At 41.9% G+C, this 20,854-nt stretch overlaps 1 protein-coding gene across 2 annotated transcripts in view; it reads right to left on the bottom strand.

Annotated features, from left to right (window-relative positions):
* LMTK2 (lemur tyrosine kinase 2) overlaps positions 1–20,115 on the bottom strand; it is a 42,600-nt gene extending 22,485 nt beyond the window's left edge. For both annotated transcript variants that reach the window (XR_005258604.1, XM_038150854.1), the window contains exons 1-6: positions 19,762–20,115; positions 5,433–5,557; positions 4,482–4,626; positions 2,643–2,716; positions 2,021–2,139; positions 1,223–1,310 (exon numbers count right to left, since the gene is read on the bottom strand). Coding sequence is in view for 1 of the 2 variants with exons in the window: in XM_038150854.1 (XP_038006782.1) it covers positions 1,223–1,310; positions 2,021–2,139; positions 2,643–2,716; positions 4,482–4,626; positions 5,433–5,557; positions 19,762–19,915 (705 nt within the window). In the remaining variant the exon portion in view is untranslated. The remainder of the gene's footprint in view (positions 1–1,222; positions 1,311–2,020; positions 2,140–2,642; positions 2,717–4,481; positions 4,627–5,432; positions 5,558–19,761) is intronic.
* Positions 20,116–20,854: the final 739 nt, after the last annotated feature.

Genomic DNA, 20,854 nt, shown 5'->3' with positions numbered 1-20,854 from the left:
GCACCTGAGTTTAAAGGGAAATTCTGCAGTAGTAAAACTGGTAAAAAAGATCTTGCTGAAATTTATAAATGCAAACTGTCTCATTTCTGAAAAACTCATTCCTTTGTAACATCTGTGCACTTCTGACATCATTTCTGTCTTGACTTTTCCCAAGGAACTCTGCTTTGGGTGACATCTACACAACAAACCTTAAAAGAAGCCACTGAACCAATGTTTAGACAGCCACTTGGACTCTGGGGTTTGTTTGGTTTTAGTAATGTGTTATGCCACTATAAAACAATTCAAGTCTTTCCAGCCCATGGATCCAAATTTTTGTCTCTCATGGCTCTGCACACCGGGCACAGTTCAAAGGCTCTGTACATGCCCCCCCTTCCTCACAACATTCAGGAACATTCCAAGGACTGCAGTGGCTGAGCAAGGCTCTGAGCTGTCCCTCCCATTCCAGGGACCATGTGGCACTGAAAGCAGGGGGATCACCTTTCAGTGTGTTCCTAGCTTTTCTTTCAGTGCCCAGGAAGCACAAGGCAGTTGCTTGGGGGATAAAAAGGGCATGAGAAAGGAAATAAAAGGATAAGAATGTAGGGAAAAGAACAGTACCATATGAGAAAGGATCAGGAAGAAAATGAAGACTGAAACTAAAAACTCTAACTATTAGAATACACACGACTGATATCAGAAGTGAGCCCACCATTGCATTTTAGCACAAAGCAGCACAGCATGGGTAAAATTCGGGCACTCTGGAGGTAGAGGAGAAGGCAGAAGGGAAGAAATTCTTCCATTTTCCTAAATTAACATTTTCACATAAATGCTAATAAAAGCACATTAGGATTGCAGACAGCAAATATTTTGGATGTGATGTTGGTGTGTGCACGCGATACTGGACTGTGATAAAAAGCTCCCTCTATGACACCCTCTGCCCTCCCAGCTCCTTGCTGAAGGCAGACAGAGAGACTGGGAACTCCATTATCAGAGAACACCTAGTTGCCTTTTCAGAACACTCCACAAGCACTTGGAACATACATGATGAACTGAAAAGAGTACAAACAAAAAACTGTAATCGTGGTTCCTCTAAAAATAAACAAACAAAAGCCTTCTAAAATTCTGGTTAATCAAAAAACAAGAAAGCAAAAGAATAATTTCATGAGCAAAGGGCAGTAAATATACCACACACAATTTACACTAGTGGAAAAACAAGTGCAGCATCTCATATAAGTGCACTTACCAAGTCACAGAACTCAAAAACTAGGAGATAAGGAATGGCTTCCACACATTGCCCAATACACTGGAGAACATTTGGATGCTGAAGAATGCTGGAGTGAAAAAATACAGTTAAAGCCAGGAAGATCACAGTAGAATGTAACATACTGAAATCCCTACCAGAAGTTTCAACACATTACATTGGAGGGGGGTGGCAGGAACAGAAGGTGCAAGTCCCAAAGCCACAGATTCCATTTGTACCTTTGTATTGCTGAAGTGTATCACTGACAGCAGCCAAAACTCACAGGATCTCAAACCCACAAAAGCCAGGATTGCCACATGAGAGTCACACTCATCCTCCCACAGCCCCTCATGCCAAAAATAAAAGCATGCAACTCATGAACTACCCCAAGGTACAGAGCTGGCTATAAGATAAACCTTTTTTTAGCCAGGTTAGTTCCCAGCCAGATCAGTTACTTTTCCAAAATTGCTCCAAAACCACTTGTGCCAATGCAGCAGAAGGCATGAAATTTCTTCTGACAAATGCCAACAACCTAAGCCTAGATGCAAATGTAGCCAGGATGCTAGAAAGCACCAAGAAGAGAAAGCTCTTCACTGACCAGTCTTTTACAGCACATCCAGGCAAGGTAAAGCACACAAAGCTATGTGAACACAACTTTTGCTCACTTTGGGTTGAGCGCGTTTCACATTTTAAAGAAAAACATTACAGTTATATGGGAGGGCAAGTAGAGACAGTAACACTGAACAAAAGCAATATCCATAATCTATCTGCAGCAGAATGAAGCTGTGAAACATTACTTACTAATATGGTTCTCCATTTCTTAAGAATTGTTCTTGCTCCTTGGGACCTGCACTTGCCTTTAACTCCTTCACTATTACCCTTGCTACACTAGTGCCTGTGTAGATCTCTCCAAGGAGAACCTGAAAGAGAGATTGTGTCTTAAATCAGAGGGGGAAAAAACATTTGTAGTCTTCCTGCAAAGAAAAACAAGAGCTAAAAACATGTTGCAGGAAAGATTTCCTCGCTTTTTTACAAACACAAACAGAGCTTTGACAATTAAATACACATACTTTAATCTTGACAGCTGATCTACAAGTCAGCTTTCAGAAAACGTTTTCTAGTGAAGACCACTTATTTACTTAATTTTTTTCCTAAAAAGAATTGGTAAAACCAGGAGTGTATTAAATCAAATCCATGGTAGTGAAATGTCTAGCTAGTGTCTAGTAAGAATCTACAGGTAAATTTAAAAAGCACAGATTAGTGCTGTGATTACAGCTAAAAAATGCATGCAAGGAAATATCTAATTTCAACTAAAATTTTTATGCTTTTTTTGTTTCTTGAGTAGCATTTTAAAGCAAATACAGAGGCCTAGTCACCTGAGAATAAGCCTCAATCTGTACAATATGAAGAGATAACTCCTCACCTTTCCAAACCAGCCATTTCCAATTTCCTGGATGTAGTTTAGACTCTGACGTGCAACTTGAGACTTTGATCCATCTGTCTCACAAGGAAACAAACGTAACACATATGAAACCACTCAGATGGCCAAAGTTAGCAACTGCTGAGGAAACAATGCAAGCTTCGACAGGATTTATACCCAGCTGGGTGCACACATTCAGCCCCAGCACCAAACCCTAGTCAGATGGACATAAAATAGGAAGGTAATGTGACAACAGCACTCAAGTGAAGCTTTTCTCAGGTCCAGCTTCTAAACCACACCAGAACACACCCCCAGTAAAACCACAGCAATTGTCCTGATGAAATATGAACTTACGTATTTTTAACATGAACTTACAAGGCTTTTAACACACTCAGCAAGAAAGCAAAAAGGCTAAGTTCTGCTTCCAATATAAAAGTGTATTATAGCCTGTATCTGGGTAGAGAAAATAACCTACTTACAAAAGTCTCTTATGAAAATAAAACAGAAAACCCAAGACAAAACTCATTGTTTGTACATCTTAACAACTACAGTTATTTAGTTACCATTACAAGAGAAAAGGTTTGCCTGCTTTATTCTTCAGCCCAACTGCCCTATTTGTAGCTACCATCTGGAAGGAGGACATTTTTCAACTAAAAATACTTCACATAAGAGCCCAGAGAGGACAACAGAAAGAGAAAAGAAAACCCAGATCTTGGCAGAGGATGGGCAGTAACAATGGCAGACCTCGTTCAGCAGAAGAGATTCAGCAGTGTTGACCCCTCTGCTGCCCAATGGGTGAGGAACACTCATTGATTTAAACAAAACCTTTTCTTGTCAGAGAACTCTAGCCCACAATTTGTTTCCATAAACTCCATTTAGAGCAGTATTGTTGTACTGGAAGAGCCAGAGCTGTATAAATCACTGTCAGTGTGCTCCTAAGCATGGCAAAGGCCACAGCAGCGCAACCACATTTTATCCAAGTACTCAGGCACATTGCCTTCCTTCTGGCAAAACACTTACTGTGACAGCTTCATTTTAACAATTATGGCTACACAGAAGAGCTGACAAAATTTTTCACTCATAATTTTCCCCAGCTCTGTAAAATACTGAGTCATTTGTATTAAAGGCACACTGAGAGTTTCTTGAAATTTGTACAGAAATTTTACTAGAAGCTTCCCTGAACATCTAATGATGAAGCAACCGAAGCAGTATGTAAAATTATGTGAAGTAGCACAATATGAGAGTAAGTACTTTAGGCTAAACTCTACTTATAATATGATAAGATGCTTAAGTTTCCTTTTACAAAAATTGTATTTTGAAGAATACATTCCAAAACCCCTTCCACACAGGGGGATGAAACCTAATGCTCTGTCTTACCAAGATCACATTTACTGCACAAATAGTCTACAGTGACATCAAGACAGTGATGCAGCTGAGCAGCAGCACTGCTGTCAAGTAAAGGTTTCACTCTATTTCTATTTAAGGGTGGTGGTTAAAATCCAATGACAACTTAGCCATGAAGAAACCCACTAAAGAGCAGAAGTCACTAATGTCCCAGGGTACTTCAAACCCTTTAGGTGTACAGAGATATAATTACAGCAATCTAGAGAGGGGGTTTTAAGGCAGTTTTGTGTTCTCTTAAGCTCTCTTAACCCTGCCACAGGTTAACTTCTTAGAAGTAATATTTCCCCTTTTATCCTTTACCCTACAAAATAGATTGGCTCAGTTGATGGAAATTTGTAACAAGTTATTTATTACAGTAAAGTCAAACAAACAGCCACACTCCATTTTAGACACTGAAAATGCCTACTTTTGTTTTTGCACTGAAAACCAGTACTTTACCTGTACGAGATGGGAACTGGGAGGGAGTTGGTAAAGCAATATTGGGAACTGAAAGAGTAAACACTTCTGCTGGAGACTGAACAGATGGAGTATCTTCTGCTGGAGGTGTAAAATCTATTTCATCATCAAAGTTATCTTCAAATTCCTAAACAAAAGAAGTCTTAGTAAACAAGCTGATCCTTGCCTTTAAAAAAGCACTAATATATTCCCTTCAGTTTGAATGAGCACTCCTAAGGAAGCTTAGCTTTTTTCCAAGAATGGTGACAGATATTTAGTGTTCTATTCCTAACTTTCCATTAATTGCTGTCTTAAAGAGATTAAAGCATTGCTTTTAATAATCAAGGGGTTTTTGTTTAGTTGGGTTTTTGTGGGTTTGATGGTTTGGGTTTTGCTGGTGTTGTTGGTTTGTTTCGTTTTCACTTTAAATGCTAGCCCTGGCTTTGAATGAATTACATGAACTGCTGAGGCCAAATATTCTCCATTTAGAAATGCGAGCAAAACTCAGTTTTAGGAACACAGATTACAGATGTTCCAAAAGTAACAATTCTCTGATGACAATTTCTCAAGAGTTTTGCTACAGTGGATATGGCATCTTCAGTACTCTTATTTGACAGACCCCACCTGCAGACTAGGAAAAAACAAAACACAGAAAAACAACAAAAAGGTTCTTTACAGCAGATTGTCTCAAAGGTGTAACTTTTACTACTAATTCTGATAGCTAGTTATTGTTTTGAAAAGATATTAAAGATCCTTACTGTAACAGGGGGCAATTAGTTAAAATAAAGAGCTATATCAGGACCCTCAGCCTGTAGGAATACAGTCACTGGCTGCTTCAGGAGAGAGGATGCACAGTGACACTGCAGAGCATCAGCACAACTAATCAAGTGCTCTGGACACCAGGATGCAGCTGAGAATATCACCTGTACACACAGTGATAACTTCAGGACTTACCTTGAAATCTATCTCAGGGTCTTTACAGCAGGAGACACAGTTTGCCAGCAGAACGACCAGGACTACCAGAGTGCACAGAGACAGAATCACAAAAGATGAAGGAACTTCTGCTGTAGCTCCTTCTCCTAGAAATAAACATGCATGCAGTATTAAATAAATATGTTGAGCACCCTAAGAAGTTCCTTCAAAACATATTATCCACCTGCATTTATTTAAAAATGGGAGTCTGAACATTTAATCCCATGGATGTGATCAAAGCTAAGAAGAAACTGAACAGAGAAGAAAACTGGCAAAATTGATCTGTGCTTCACCACCTGCCTGCACCATTCTGCACTTCTGTGCTTCCAGCTAAGAGGCCTCAGCCAACGTGATTTGCTGAAGTTAATGATGAACAGTGATAGCACCAAGCCTTGGGATTCTGTTTAAGTCAATAAATTTATACAAATATCCAAACACAGAGTAGAAATCTAGTCTTTTGGAAGATATTTCCCAAGAGCTAAAACACCTGACCTACAGGAACAAGCAGCTAGAAGAAATCCTCACTTAGACTGCACACAAATGTAAAATACATCACTACAAGGCAGTACTCTCTCTTTCAATAAATGCATTTGTGACAGTCTGCCAAGCACACAAATTGCTGTCACAAGTGCAATGGATGTAATCAGTTCCACATCATTTCTGTTCCTTGTGATTCACTAGGTGATTGTCTTCATTTCAAGAATTTTAGATTTCTAGCTGTTTTACAAACACTTCAAATATTTTTCCAAAATTTTATATATAAACATTCTACAACACATTTCCTGAGATTAAGTCAGGTTATTACTCACAGGATCAAAAGCCTCAAATGGCATTTTAGAAAAATCTTAAGTTATTGCCAGGGGTATTAAACCTATTTTCATCCCTGGTTTCATCTTCAGTAGAGAACAAAGACATGTGGTTCCCTAGGAGACCAGAGCACACATCTGGAGGAGTTGTTTTTGCTGTTGCTGTTTCTTTTCAAACAGGTACTGCCACAGGGATCAGAGGAGTAGTTGGACCTCATTTGATTAAAATTTATTTAGCTATTACATCACTGTCAGTTTAACAATGTCAGGTGACTGGACTGACTGGATTTTACAAGAGCATTTGAGTATCAATGGGAACGTCTGACAACAGGACAGGGTGTAAATGAAGCCTCAAAAATAAGAAAAGCAGAAGCTGATCACTTGTCAAGGGACACAAACCTGTCCACCTATGTCTTAAACCTCCAAAACACTGCAAAAATTGAGAGATTTGCAGAAAAAGCTTTTCATCATGTTCCACTGAACACTTACAGAATATTTACTTACTTTAATTACAAGTAAAGACTAAACTGACATAATGAAAATCCTGCTCCAAAGTGTGTCAGCACACTTCCAGAAGATCACATTTTCCACACAATTAGGACTTTTACCAATACAACAAATAAAAGTTAGCAAAAATAGAAGGTTTTCAAACAAGTGATTTCTAGTTTCCACAATAGCTTTGGCATTCTAACCTCATTAGGGACCGGGGATACTTCACTGCAGATACTGAGCATTGTTCAAACACAGGTCAACAACAACGTGAGGCCACTCACCAGCTTTTAGTCATAATTCTGAACAGAACAAAGCATCTCTGAAAAGGGCTCTCAACAGAACAATTTATATTCATTTAAATCAAGTCTTCTATGTAACACAATGGATATTTTTCTATTTCTTAGCCTCAACAAGAAAAAAGGGGAAGATAACAGCTGATTTGTGTTTACTTCCTCCAGATGTTCAGTAGCCTTACTTAGGAGACTAAAAATTACCTGAACAGCAAATATAAACATTCTGTGAAGTCATTAATTAGCTAAATTACTGTAACAAACACACAGAGGTAATACAGCTGTAGATAAAATTTAAGGAATTCCTTTTAAACTCCTAATTGAAATCAAATAACAAAAGGTAGCTTTACTACAAAAAAAAAAAAAAAAAATTACCAGGTATTACAAATTAAATGATTTTTCAGACATTTTTCCAAACTCATCAGACTTGATTTCCAAACAACTTCCTCACCTTCACCAACAATTTCACTGAAACAAGAAGTCAACTCACCTCAGACTATCTAATGAACAGATGCAGATTTTCCCTAGCGAACACCCAGGAACACATCACCACAATCACAAGATACTCCTCCCCGTCGAAGATCAAGACTCCTGAACCCCCTCAAATGTTTCATACATTGGCAAAGTTGGCCAAGCCAGCCCCTGCACACTGAACTCAGGCACCACGAGCACTGTCACGACTCACAGAAAGCTTTCCTGCTATTTGAGGACTTCAGACCAGCTCCTTGAGAGCAGGGTGTAAAGCACCTCAACTGCCAAGTGTATAAAACACTAAAAAATGCTATCAAACTTTCTTTTGGGCTTCTGGTACACTCTAAGGACTCTTTTGGCTAACAGGAATTTTACAGTGACTTCCTGTTCCCCACAGAAACTGAGGGGACAATTCCCCTCTCACCAGAACCTTCGGCTCCAAGCACCATGTCACCTTTCAGGTGGCCTTTCTGAGCAGCCTCTACCAAAACTCCAAGCAGCTCTTCAGAGCTTGCTTTACTTCCTTCAATTCTACTGTTTGTTTTCAAGAGCTGGCCAGGGGTTTGTGCCCCCAGAAGTTCATCTACTGCAAGTGCATCAGCTGGTCATGATGGTGCTTCTAGCCACCAACTCTCAGCCCTGCACTGTCCCAGCTACAGCAGCACAACCACAGCTTGTATTTATATTTACATAAACATTACCATGCTCACTCCAACTCAGGATCCCCACTTCTGACCCCCAGCAGTTACAAGTAATCATAGCAAATCATGCTAGCAGGATTCAAGCTCCTGATGACCTAATGCACAATAAAGTGAGACATTTATTTAACTCAAAGTGGTTTATTTAGCTCAAAGTGAGACGTTGAGCACTATCAATCAAAAGCTGCATTTATTGTACATGTTAGATACACTGCATATGTGTTCAGACACCTTATATGAAAAAGATAAGATTTTTGCTGGAATTCCTTCTGTGAAGGAAATTACCCATTTATCAAGCCTAAAGTCTAAGCCTTTCATGCAAGTTACACTGCTCCCCATAAGGTAACCATCTCTTTTAAGTGTCCTGGAAAGAATACAGAAAAGAAAAATATTGCTGCTGTTCATTATGCTACCTCCTAACCTTCAAAACCTTTCATAATTCTCTAGAAATGAAGCCATGAGAACGAGCAGCAATTAATTGGAGAAAGTAATGATTTTTTTCTTAAAGCAAATACAGCTTTGAAAAGGCAGCTAATCATTGATGGTCTGTTAAGATGGAAGTCATCTAAACTTCCAAAAGCACAAGGCAATTTTCACATAGAAAATTATGAACAGAAGCTTTAATACAAGAAAAATGCCAATTATCCTGGGCAAGTTTCTGCAACAGTTACAGAACAGCATTCCAGATGACTCACACAAGTGAGAGCCATTTACTAAGAATTACAGAACCCATCTCTGTTTGGATAAACTTTGAAGTTTCTTACATGGTAATTAATAAGTAATATTTTTAATTTGCAGGGGTTTTTAAAAAATTAATGTAAAGTTAAGTATTAAATTATGGCAACCTGTAATTGGGCTAAAATTTATTTTAGATGAAGCTATTTTAATAGCTTGCATGAATGCATATTCAGTGACAGAAGTTACTGATTAAGTATTGGAACAGGTCTTTGTGACAAAGTGCTGAAAATCTGCTGCAGTATAACCTCATTTGCACTTCTCAACTATTTCCATCCAGTGATTAATTCACTGGAGCTTAGTAAAATGACTTGGAACTAGAAGATGTTGAATACATCCTTTTGTTTGTAAATTGTGGAAGTATGAAGCAATGACATTTATTTTATGGTCTTGACTGAAAAAGCAACCAGCAAGAAATCCATTCTAATTAATGCAGAGGACCATTTTATAAAGTCATCACACAAGACTTCTCCTAAATCAAAAAACCTGTTAAAAAACACTATAAATTGAAATAATTTTAATATAAACCTGGATAAACTCCAATAAACACTCAATTTCATAATTATTACAGAAGTTAAGGTTCTTAATATCATAAATTCTGGAGAAGTTAATAGATTTACTTAGCATAGCAGTTTAAAACCCTGCCATATTTACTGTAACCCTATGCAGTAACAACCTAAGGCATCTTAATATCTACCCAGAAGTCAGAATCTGTTCTTTAGGAAAGGAGCCACCAAACATTAAAAAAAATACTCTTTCTAACATGCCAACAGTAAAAGGCTTCCTGTCAGCTAATACAAACAGTCTAGACTAGTTTGCTTTGGTATATCCAAACTACTTAAGGCAGAGGAAGAGGCCTGGATTATATCAGTATTAAAATAAGCAGGAGTTGAAGCGCAGCTGCGTCACTCTGTGTGCTACTGCAAGGTGAACTCAACATAATGCTTCACAAAGCTCTGTGCTAGGACATGTTCCATCCCAAAATGGCACCTAGATGGTCCTAAATCATCAACACAGAACACCAGGTATTCTTTCAAAGCTACACAGGATTAAATACATCTATGTTATTTACCCACTTTTTAAAGGTACAAGGTATCATAAACAAGTCAAAGCCCTGGCTGAGGCAGGTATTTAATTAGCAGCTACTGAAGCACATTCCTCAGCACCTCTGAAGATGCCATTTCCTAAGCAAGTTCTTCACTAAAGCCAAAATTTGAGCACAGCACATGTGAAGTCAAAGGCTGTACACAGGCGAGCACACGAACAGGCTCACTGAGGAAACAATGATGATGAACTGTGCTGGCATTCTCAGGATCAAGTACAGACCTGACAACACACCCATCAGTGCTTATTACAATGCTTCAAGGGCTGGAAAATGTTATTTTCACACAAAGCATATTTAAAGCAGCTTCTACAGGACAGGATTCCCTACACCTTCCTGACTTTCCTTGACATCTCCATTCTTCATAAGACAGTTCTCCAACCACCAAATGCAACACCTAAGCAAACCCAAGTTCTTTTTTCACTGTGACTGTTTCCCTTCTCTATCCCATCTCCCAGTCTGCTCCCAATACTCTCCAACACCCTCATGTCATCCTTTGATATCATTAATTACAAGTAATGAGCATGCCAACTAGCCAAATATTCCATCTATGTTTACTTGTCAAGCAACAGCCTCCACTCAGGACAACGCAGGAGCAAGTGTGGCTGCCCATACATGAGGGATGCTGGGCTGGCCTTTCTTCTGCAGATTGCAAAAGGCCAGGATGCCTGAACTCTTGATTTTGGTTCAATGTGAGTAATCACATTCTTAAGGTCTCCACCTTCATAAAACTGGGCTAAAAATGCATGATTCCACACAGTTCTAAGCATGGGGAGAAAGAAAAGTAAATGTATATTCCAGCCATAAGCGAGGGCACTCATAAAAGATGTTGATTGCTGCGATAAAGGCAGCGTAAGGCACAGATAAATTAAGCATTATTGGGGCACAGTGAACTTCAAGGGAGCATCTGATTTTAAGCTTTCAGCACAGTAGTTGCTATGCAACAACAGTCCCACTGCATAAGCAAGAGCCCATTTCCTTTCAAGAGCAGCTATATAACTGGCACTAATAGCTATAACTATTTCCAGCACAAATCTAGCATGACAGCAGTCACTTAAACTGTCTCTTGGACACACTCAAATTATATGATCATGAACTAAGATGCTACTTTATGACACCAAGTCAGAACAGCACAGTCTTTAAAATACTAATGAATGACCAAATCTAACTTTGTTCCCTAGCTAAACCCAGGGCACCTTTCATAAACTTTGTCAGTTTACTTACTCTGCTTTTAACAAATATTAAAGCAACCACATTTAAATGTGTAATATCACCCTAATTGATAGTGGTTTTGACAAAAGTGATTTTAAAAGCGTTCCCAACTTTCCTAAATAATGCTGTCATTCTCTTCTATGCCAGCAATTAAGTGGGAAAGTGCTATCGACTCCTACCCAGTTCTCCACAAGTCAGATGCAGATCATTATCTTTCCCTCATAAACAGCTTCTCCTGCATTTATTTACACCGTGAAGTCTTCAGAGGTTTGCTACTAATAAGCACAAAACCATACAGACAGAATCAGGCCTATACATTCAGATGGCCTGCAGGTAACAGGCAGACTACTAAGCCAAACCTCTATTCAAAATTATTTTAGACACATCTATTGTGTAATGCCTGATTTGTATGACAAGGTGAAGCACAACAGCACTGCAACTCCTCCATTTCACAACAAAAAAACCCCAACCAAACGCAAGCACATTCCATTCGTTAGCACATTCCTGTAATCTCAATTTTCTCCTGCTATGCTCCATTTAACAATTGAGCCAAAAAAAGCATCATTTTCAAGATTAAGTTTCAGAAGAAATGGGTGCAGTACCATTATTTAGTTGTGCAATGCTATAGCACAGTGGGCTTTAAAACCCTACATTAGAAGGGCATTCAAATCACCAACCTTCAACTGAGATACAACACACGCAAACAGAAGTTTTGAAGGAGTGTTATTTGCATTTCAGACATTCTTTTGAAAATAAAATGATGAGAATTTTAGTGTGAGAGAGACACTCCAAATTCCAATCAGCCCTTTGCTTTGAATGGCCATTACCAGCACAGTACCAGTACTACAGGAAGAAACATTCCCAAGATCTGAGATCTTCATTGGTTTGCTGTCCTCAACACAATGGCAGCACCGTGGTGGAATCCAAAATGGTTCCAAATGCCCAAAGTATTTCAGGCAGAGACTGGAAATGATCCTTCATTGAGCAAATCTCTAAGAACAGACACACGACACTGCTAAAGGAACTTCAACATTTCTCAGTCTACACCTGAAATTTCCAGCATTCAGATTCTTAGTACTGAAGACACTCAATTAAAGCACAAATGTTTACTACCTTAAAACAGTAACCTAGAACAAACTGTTGAAAATATTATTAACTGAAGAGTTGCTTCAAAAGTCTGTCTTCTCATGACATTATTGTTACCCTTACACTGGATAATGCAAATGTCTAATGCATTACTAATAAAAGTAACCTTCACTATTATGTACGCTTTTACAAAAGCACTTTATCACCTGATTTTTCCTTCTACGGAAAATCATACTTTCTCGATATATTCTTAAGAAAAAAGACTCTTAGGGACTTAAAGTTACAGCTATCCAAGTTACTTGTGCACAATTGTACTTCTTCTGAAAACAAGAAGCTGTAACTAACAGCTTGTCAATAAAACAATTTCCTGGCTAAACCTGAATTGTGCCACATGGCCTAAATCAAAGTCTGGCACTTGGAAAGATACAAGTAAAATGACAAGACTTCAGCAGTAGTGTGAGAAAAAAAACAAAAGTCAAGCACAAGTCTGTTCCCATATTCCTCGAGACAGAAATTGAGACATTTCATCCCTCTACTCGACTTGTCCATTACAATCCCTGCCTTACCCTACAACTCCATTATGGGGCAGGTGGGTGGGATGAAAGGCCAAGGAACATGCAGAGACAATTCTTCTGAAAAGTCAACAACTTTTCTTCTTTACAACAATTAACCACCAGAAAAAAATGGTAACAAAGACAGCACCATGGTCATTTCTTACAGAGTGTTCCTCATGAAATGATAAAAACGCCTCTGACACTCCTGCAACCCATCCTGAGTTCTGGATATATTTCTACAGTGTCAAAAGCCAGTTGCACAGTTAAATGTGTGTTTTGTGGACACGTGACCCTGAAATATCACTGTCCTATGCAGTAAGTTACAATATTTTCAAGAAGAAATCTTAGCTACTTCATATCACAACTGGATGTGCAATTCTACATCAACAATTCTTGGCAAATCATTTCTGTCCTCCCATTTGTCCTTAAAAAGAGTCTATCCTGCAGGACAAGCCAATATTTTTTTCAAACTGCTTTATCCTATGCTCCCCCTAAATATTTTACAACGTGCTTCAAATGAGTTTCTACATGTGGTTAAATCCACTCAGCGTGTTAGGGTGGCACATGTTACATATCCTAAGGCAAGAATATCCAGGGCAGTGCTGGACTCTCCTGGAACACAGCATCTCAGAACAGCACTGCTCTGATCCTCCTGCTTCTGAGCACTTGTCCTGGCCTGCATACTGGCTGAACAGTTAGCAACCAGCAAAACTCTGAGCTGGGATTAGTTTTACATTACTGACCTTATTCTATTATCCTACAAGTCATCCCAGTAATGTCAGAGAATTACTCACATAACAGCATACTGCTCAATTTTAATAAGGACTAAATATAGGCTGGTACTTCAAGTGTTTACAGAGTGAGATCTGTTTGAAGTTTCAGTGCTAGAATCTCATGTTTGCACAAAGGCATCTTAAGACAAGGCAAAAAATATCCATGCTAAATAATTATGTGCCTTATGCCTTCATGGCAGTGTTTCTGGAAAATCTGGGTAGCATTATCATCTTGCAAATGTGTCACTGACTCTTAATTGCATGTATGTGCATATATGTACATACACTCACCAAATTCTGCTGAGCACACTTTATTCTGTACTGCTGATGTCAATTTTGACAATTAATTCCTGCTCAAGCACATTTTTTTTCCATCTGCTATACCATTTCTGCAACAATGAGGCATAGGAGTTGCAGTTTGGTTTTTTTAAGACAGGATAGACCACAATAATTCAAAGTAGCATGAGAGGATCACACATCAACCACCAGAAAAGCATTATTTGCAGCATGGAAACCAAAATGACAGCATCTCTTTCTCCTGCCATTTGACAGCAATACAAGCCATTAAGATACAATGCCTTTGAAGAGAATAATTGCAGTTCACAGGAAAGAAATCCATAAATGCAACTTTCATGTGATGGGATTTTCCAGAATCTTGATTTTATAGTAGATGCCTTTCCAACTCCAATGTACAGCTGAGTTAAGAAATGCAGTTGAGAAAGGAAGCAGCAGCATTTTGTAAAAAGAGCTTATTAGATCTATTTCTCATCCCTATTCATTGCTAAAGGATCCCTGGGCAGAACAGACCATCAAGAAAGTGGTTGATTTGGGAGAAATGGATCTGGTCTACAGGCTGAAAGCTTAAAAGTCAGCACTAAAAAAATCTGTTACTATTTTCTACACATCTTTCATACCATGCTGCAGTGGTAGTCCCAGAAGAGTCATGTCACTGTTAAATCACTACAGTGATGTTTTCTTATCAGGAAGGAAACTTCTGTAAGTGCAGCAGTGTTGGACAAGGTGTTACTTTGTACAGCATTTCATACTGAAAGTCACCCAGAAGACAATTTACTGACAATGTGCTTCCCACCACTACCTTGCCTAAGCTACATATGGCACAACACCTTGCTACAGACAGCACTTAAAGCACACATGCAGGCTGAAAGGACTATCCTGACACATTTTGTTCATTTCTGCTTACAAAAGTTGACAAAATGTTTCTTGTATCTAGACGTTGCTCAAGACCTTTCATAACAGCAGTACAATGAAAACAAAGAGCTCATACAGAGCAACAAAAGCACTGAAGCTTCTGCAAATTGTATCCAGAACTGTATCAAGCTCCAGACACTGAGTGCCCAGACAAACAGAAAGACAGCCCCAAAATAAAACCTAAGGAGGACTCCAGTACTCCATGTGCTGTCCTTCTGCTGCAGAACTGCAGTGTTAGCACCGAAACACAACTGGGCTTTTTGCAGCTCTGGCATTACTCTCTGCCTGAGGTGCCTTTATCCCACGCAGATAAACCGTGTGTGAACAGCGACTGAAACCAGACTAGAGCAAGCATCCAGAAAATGACTCCCAATCATATTTACCTATCCAGAATGTTGGATCTCACAAAATCTTTTTTATTTTTATGCAGGGGCACAACCAGCACCCAGCAATGGGTCCTTTCAAACCAATGCCCAGCACCTGATGCTGTGCCAACAAACCTTCAAACACTCTCTGATCAGTGCTATCTTAATACACTGCAATGATACCTGGGGAATTATTAAATACACCCAAGCATTCAAGACATAAGAAATTGCTTCAGAAAGTGACCTCGTCCTATGAGGACTCCTTTAGTTGTAGCAAAGTCCAGACACTTTACAGCCACAGGCACAGAAAGCAAACCAAGCCTGTGAACAAAGCTCTGCGTGGAACATCCCTGCAGGCCAAAGTCAGGGTTGGCTTCTTACCTCAAACTCACACATACAAATGAAAGATAAATTTCCAGTTCAATTTTTTTTTAGTTCTATGATTTTTAAGTTCCTGGGACAGAAGCTATAAAAAGAAATACAGCGACAAGTTAACAAGTTAATCTCAAAAGGGGAGGAAGGCTAGACCATTCCCATGAAAGGCACAGACCACAACTAAAATCCCCGCTGTAAAACCAGGATTTTTCTTAACTTCCAGTGACCCAAGCTGCTAACTTGTATACACTTAGAAAATGGCTTTTCTTATTACGTGCAAGTCACAGACATTTTACATTGTACCAAACCACAGGCCACAACTGCAATTTGGCCCCAGTCTGACAGAACTCCAAGTAAAACACCAAGCCAAAGCAACTCACAAGCAACAATTTTCCCAGGAGAATATATGTACTACAGAGCTCATCTGAATGCAAAAACAACAAAAAAGTGACTTCATCTCAAAGTTTTAACTTGTCATCTGAGGCTAGCTGACTGAATATTTAGATACTTCAGACTCGTACAGCTGCATGAATATTTAGATACTCCAGATAAACATCTCTGGATACTATATACCAAATTCTAAGAATCTCCTGGATCCTACATGACCACGTCCATCAGCAGGGACTCCCTGCCACTGACACCCAACTGGGCCACTCAGTTCCAAGGCCAAGGCTCTCAAAAAGCAATCATGCAGGCACCAAGTCCAGCTCCTCACTTCAACTGATTGGACTGTGCAGTCATCACAAGTGTGAAACTGAACACACCTGCTAAAGATGCTACCACCTATTCAAGTTTTACAGGATAATAAAAGTATTTTTGAGTCCCTCTTCTTTGTATTTGCAAAGACTCCATAGAGCAGAGAGACAATGAAAACACTTTGTCTGACATTACACACACACTTGATTCAGATGCTCGGTGGAATTAAGGTCAAGTATGGAAATCCAAGTCAGAACTGAGAGCCTGAATGTACACGTAAAGCTTTAGCACAGTAAAGCAGCCATGGCAGTTTGTGATGCACTGTTTGGCTGCTAAACACTGCTGCAGAAAAGCAGTGCCCAAATGTCCTTCCTTGAGCCACACAGCTGGTAGTGGAAGTCACGTTCGGCTGATGCATTTGGGGAAAATCACCAACACTCTGCAGGTGAAAGACAATTTCAACATTTCAGCCTTGAAACTCCTTTCCAGCACAACTGCCCCAGCTCTCACCTCCAGTATAGTCAAACCTTAAGTTCAGAACTATCATAGTACATATCAGTATCCCTTTTTTCCACTCACAGAATAAATTAAATCTAAGTTGGGTAAATATTTTTAGGCAGTAGCATCTTCAACAGCTTGTTTTTCATATTTCCTATAATAATTGCTATGAACCTTACCAAGGAAACAGTTCAAGCTTGATTTTCTTTACCTCCTCTCCTTATTGTTGGGTAAAAATTAGTTTAGAAACATAACACCAAAAATGCAAGACAAATACAGAATATCTTGTCAATGCAAGCACTTGGAAGCCACACTTAAGAGCAGCATCATTCCTCTCCATCGGGGCCCTGGAACCTGACAGCTCCCCAGCCACCCTGTCTGGCAAACTTCCACTGCATGCCCACAAACAGGAGCAGTTTTGCTCAAGGAATCCAATCTAGTCTTGCTAGAACCTGCCCATCACCACTTCCAGCATTCCAGCTTCCTCCCCAAAGGAGAATTTATTATAAGTATACTTCATGAAAGATTCTATAAAATTCCTTACAATAACTGCAGGCACTTTCCTCCCTTTTCTGTGGATCTCATCTTTTCTATTACAAGCAACACACATAAAAATGTTTCTCCATTGCCAAAGAAGCAACCATTCTTGCTAGGTGAAGAATTGTGGGATTCTAAAGTAATTTTGAAACCAGTTAGCAATCACTCTATGAAAAGCCCATTAAATTCCTCTCAAGTTTTCAATCCATATGTATCAGACTAAGTGTTACAGTCAACTGCAAAACCTGCCAAGGTCCAGAACGGAGCCCACCACCAGCTGCCAGCCCCAGCAGAGGAAATCAAAGCCACCTGTCATGGGACACAAGAGAGACATTCACAATATGGCTGAATTGTCTTTAAACACAACCCATGGCTCTTAACCCTGCAAAATAACGTCACAGCTTTGTCTTCAGACAGGTTTAAAACCTGCCCAGAATGACAGAGAAGGTTCAAGCTGAACCAGTCTCATTGTCATCCACTGGGAAGATATTCCCAGGAAGGAAAAAAAAAAAAACAAAGGCCTTGCAGCTTTCCCAAGCTCCTGCTGCTCATACAGGTGATGATACAGGACACGTTGCAGCCTAAGAACCTGTTGCACCCAAACCCACCAGGCACACATTATTTCAGGCAGGAGGAAGTCCTCGCAGCAAAAGTGATGCCGGTGAAACTGGAAAAGGCACCTCATGAGGCCCTAAAGTTTCAATACTAAATATCCATCAATAAAGTAATCCAAATACATTGTCTCTTACACGGGCAAAGGCACAGGAGAAAGCAGCAGCTTCATTTCCTGGAGTTCACTGGGTTTCCCACGACAGCATCTGGACAGTTGGCTAAACTTGAGATAACACCCCATGTATACATACTGTGGCCTAAATATAACCAAAACCTACGTATAAAATTACAGTATCTCATTCATGTTGTATGAGCCCAATATCACAGCATCATAAATATTTCTCTTAGCAGTACTGCAGTTGGCACAGCTGATTCAGTCTTTTAAATTACAGAATTAAAAAAAAAAACAAACAACAACACTTCAATACTATGTCCTGCAATTTGTCCAATCAGCTTTTCATTTTGAGAATGAAGCTTTTTACCAGTGCCATGGAAGTTATGCTTTTTCCCCCATCTTTGTAAGGTATGTGCACAGTCCCCATAGGAAAGAGAAAACTGTATTGAAAAAAAATAAAATTGGACCTTTGACATTTCTTTTAAATAGAAAAATTAGCTGCATTTAAAGGAAAGTAAGACCCAGGAAATACATTATAAAATCCTTCACACAGAATTGATTCTGCTGTATTACCATACGGCTCAATGACAAATTCATATTGTTTGGATAAACCTCAAGTATTATATAAATGAAAAAATTATCATGTAACATCAAAGGAAATAAAGAGCTGACAGTTTTCTCTTTACCAGAAGTTCACTTTTACACAAAGTATGAAAGACCTCAGAGCAGGCTGATGGGAGTGAGTTATGAACAATTCATAATTGTTCTGGGAAGGAAAAACTGGGAAAGAGACACAGGACCAACAATAAAGGAAGTATGGGTTCCACTCCCAGTTTTGATACTTCATGCGGAAGAGCAGCCAAATTACCTAATCTCTGTGCTTGGTATCTTTCCCTCCCCACTCCTCCCTCAACATCTTGTCTAATTCAGCTGTACAACTCCTCACGGCTGGAAGGGAATCTCAGCACACATTGCAACCAACCCAACCCTAACGAAATTCAGTCTCAATACAATGCTGTTTGCAAGTCCCAATGAAACGCCAACAATAAAAATGAACCAAAGACACAGTTGGTACGTGTGAATCCTAATAAACCTCTGATCAGTCAGTCCTACGACTGCGAGGACATATTGCTTACTTTGTGCTTTTAAGACAAACAGGAACATTAGCAGGGAAATCGAAGGAAGTCAGCGTTACCTAACATACGAGAGAAATAAATGTGAACTACATGACTATTTAGAGAGCCCGGCCCGGGGGGGCCGTGGGGGGGAATCCGACTAATCTGACCGGAAAACAGGGAAGTGCCGTCTGCCCTGAAGAGCCTCCACCCAGGAACGGGAGTCCCGGTGATTCACAGGCAAAACCAGAAAAAAGCAAAATCCCGCCGAGCTCAGTACAGGTGAAAGCAGCAGCGCTACAGGAAGGTCTGCGCTAAACACACAGACAGAACGAGCCGGCGGCTCAGTGTCAGGGGTCTGAGCGATGCAGAGCGGGATACCGCTCACTGCCCGCGGCAGAGCCGCGACCGACAGCCGGGGAGCCCCATCCGCCCGCCGTGCCCTTCCCGACGCTTCGGCGGAGCCCTGCCCGCAGCACGGGGGAGGGACGGGGGCTCGGAAACCGCAGTGCCGCCGCTCCCGGGCCCCGCCGCGGAGCCGCACCCCCAGCCCCGCTTCCCCGCGCTCACCTGCACCTGCTGGCGGCAGCGGAGCCGCCTCGCCGCTCCCCACGAGCGGCCACAGCAGAAGGACGAGCCCGAGCAGGTGTCGCGGGCCGAGGAGCCGCGGGCCGCCGCCCCCCCGCCGCCCGGCGCTCCCGCCGAGCCCCCCGCGCTGCCGCATGCCGTCCGCTCCCGGACCGAGGCCCGGCGCCGAACGAGGGGCTCAAGGCTCTCAGCGACTCCGGGGAGCCCCCGCGGCAGCCGCCGCCCCCCGACTCCGCGGCATCGGCCCCGCCGCCGCTCCTCTCACAGAGCCCCACCGGCCGCCGCCGCCGCCATCTTCCGGGCTACCTGACCGCGACAGGGCGGGGCGCGGCGCTGATTGACAGCCCGAAGCACCAATCAAACCGCGCCTCGCGCTCAGGAGGCGGCTCCACTGGTTGGGACGGGGCTAATCCAAGATTGACAGCTGTATCAGCCAATCGCTCCCGCAGAGGGAGAGCTGGGGCGGGGGAGGGCTGCGGCGCGAGAGCAGCTGCGCGCGGATGCCAATCAAGCCGCGCTCCGAACGGTTGGAGGAGGGCGGGGCGGGGCGTCGCTCGGATTGACGGCTCTTTTCGCCAACCGGCTGGCAGGGTGGGGCGGGGAAGGCGGGATTTGGCCGAGCCCGCGCGCGGGACTCGAGGGCGCGGCGTGAGCGGCTCCCCCTGGCGGCTGAGTGCGCCCTGAGGGCCGGTGCGGGCGCGGAGCCCCTCAGAGCTGCCCCGGCACCGGCCCGCCTGCGGGGGCACCGGGCCCGGCCGGCCCTCGGGATCGGCCCTGCGGGAGCACAGGGCCCGGCCAGCCCTCGGGATGAGCCCTGCGGAGCGCAGCCCCTGCTGCCATCCCTTGGGATCAGCCCTGGGGAGCGCAGCCCCCGCTGCCATCCTTTGGGATCAGCCCTGGGGAGCGCAGCCCCCGCTGCCATCCCTTGGGATCAGCCCTGCGGAGCGCAGCCCCCGCTGCCATCCTTTGGGATCAGCCCTGCGGAGCGCAGCCCCCGCTGCCATCCCTTGGGATCAGCCCTGGGGAGCGCAGCCCCCGCTGCCATCCCTTGGGATCAGCCCTGCGGAGCGCAGCC

The sequence above is a fragment of the Motacilla alba genome, chromosome 14 (genome assembly GCF_015832195.1).
Source record: "Motacilla alba alba isolate MOTALB_02 chromosome 14, Motacilla_alba_V1.0_pri, whole genome shotgun sequence".
NCBI classification, from domain to species: domain Eukaryota; kingdom Metazoa; phylum Chordata; class Aves; order Passeriformes; family Motacillidae; genus Motacilla; species Motacilla alba.
Note: the sequence above shows the minus strand (reverse complement) of the source record. Positions and strands in the feature narration are given on the sequence as shown.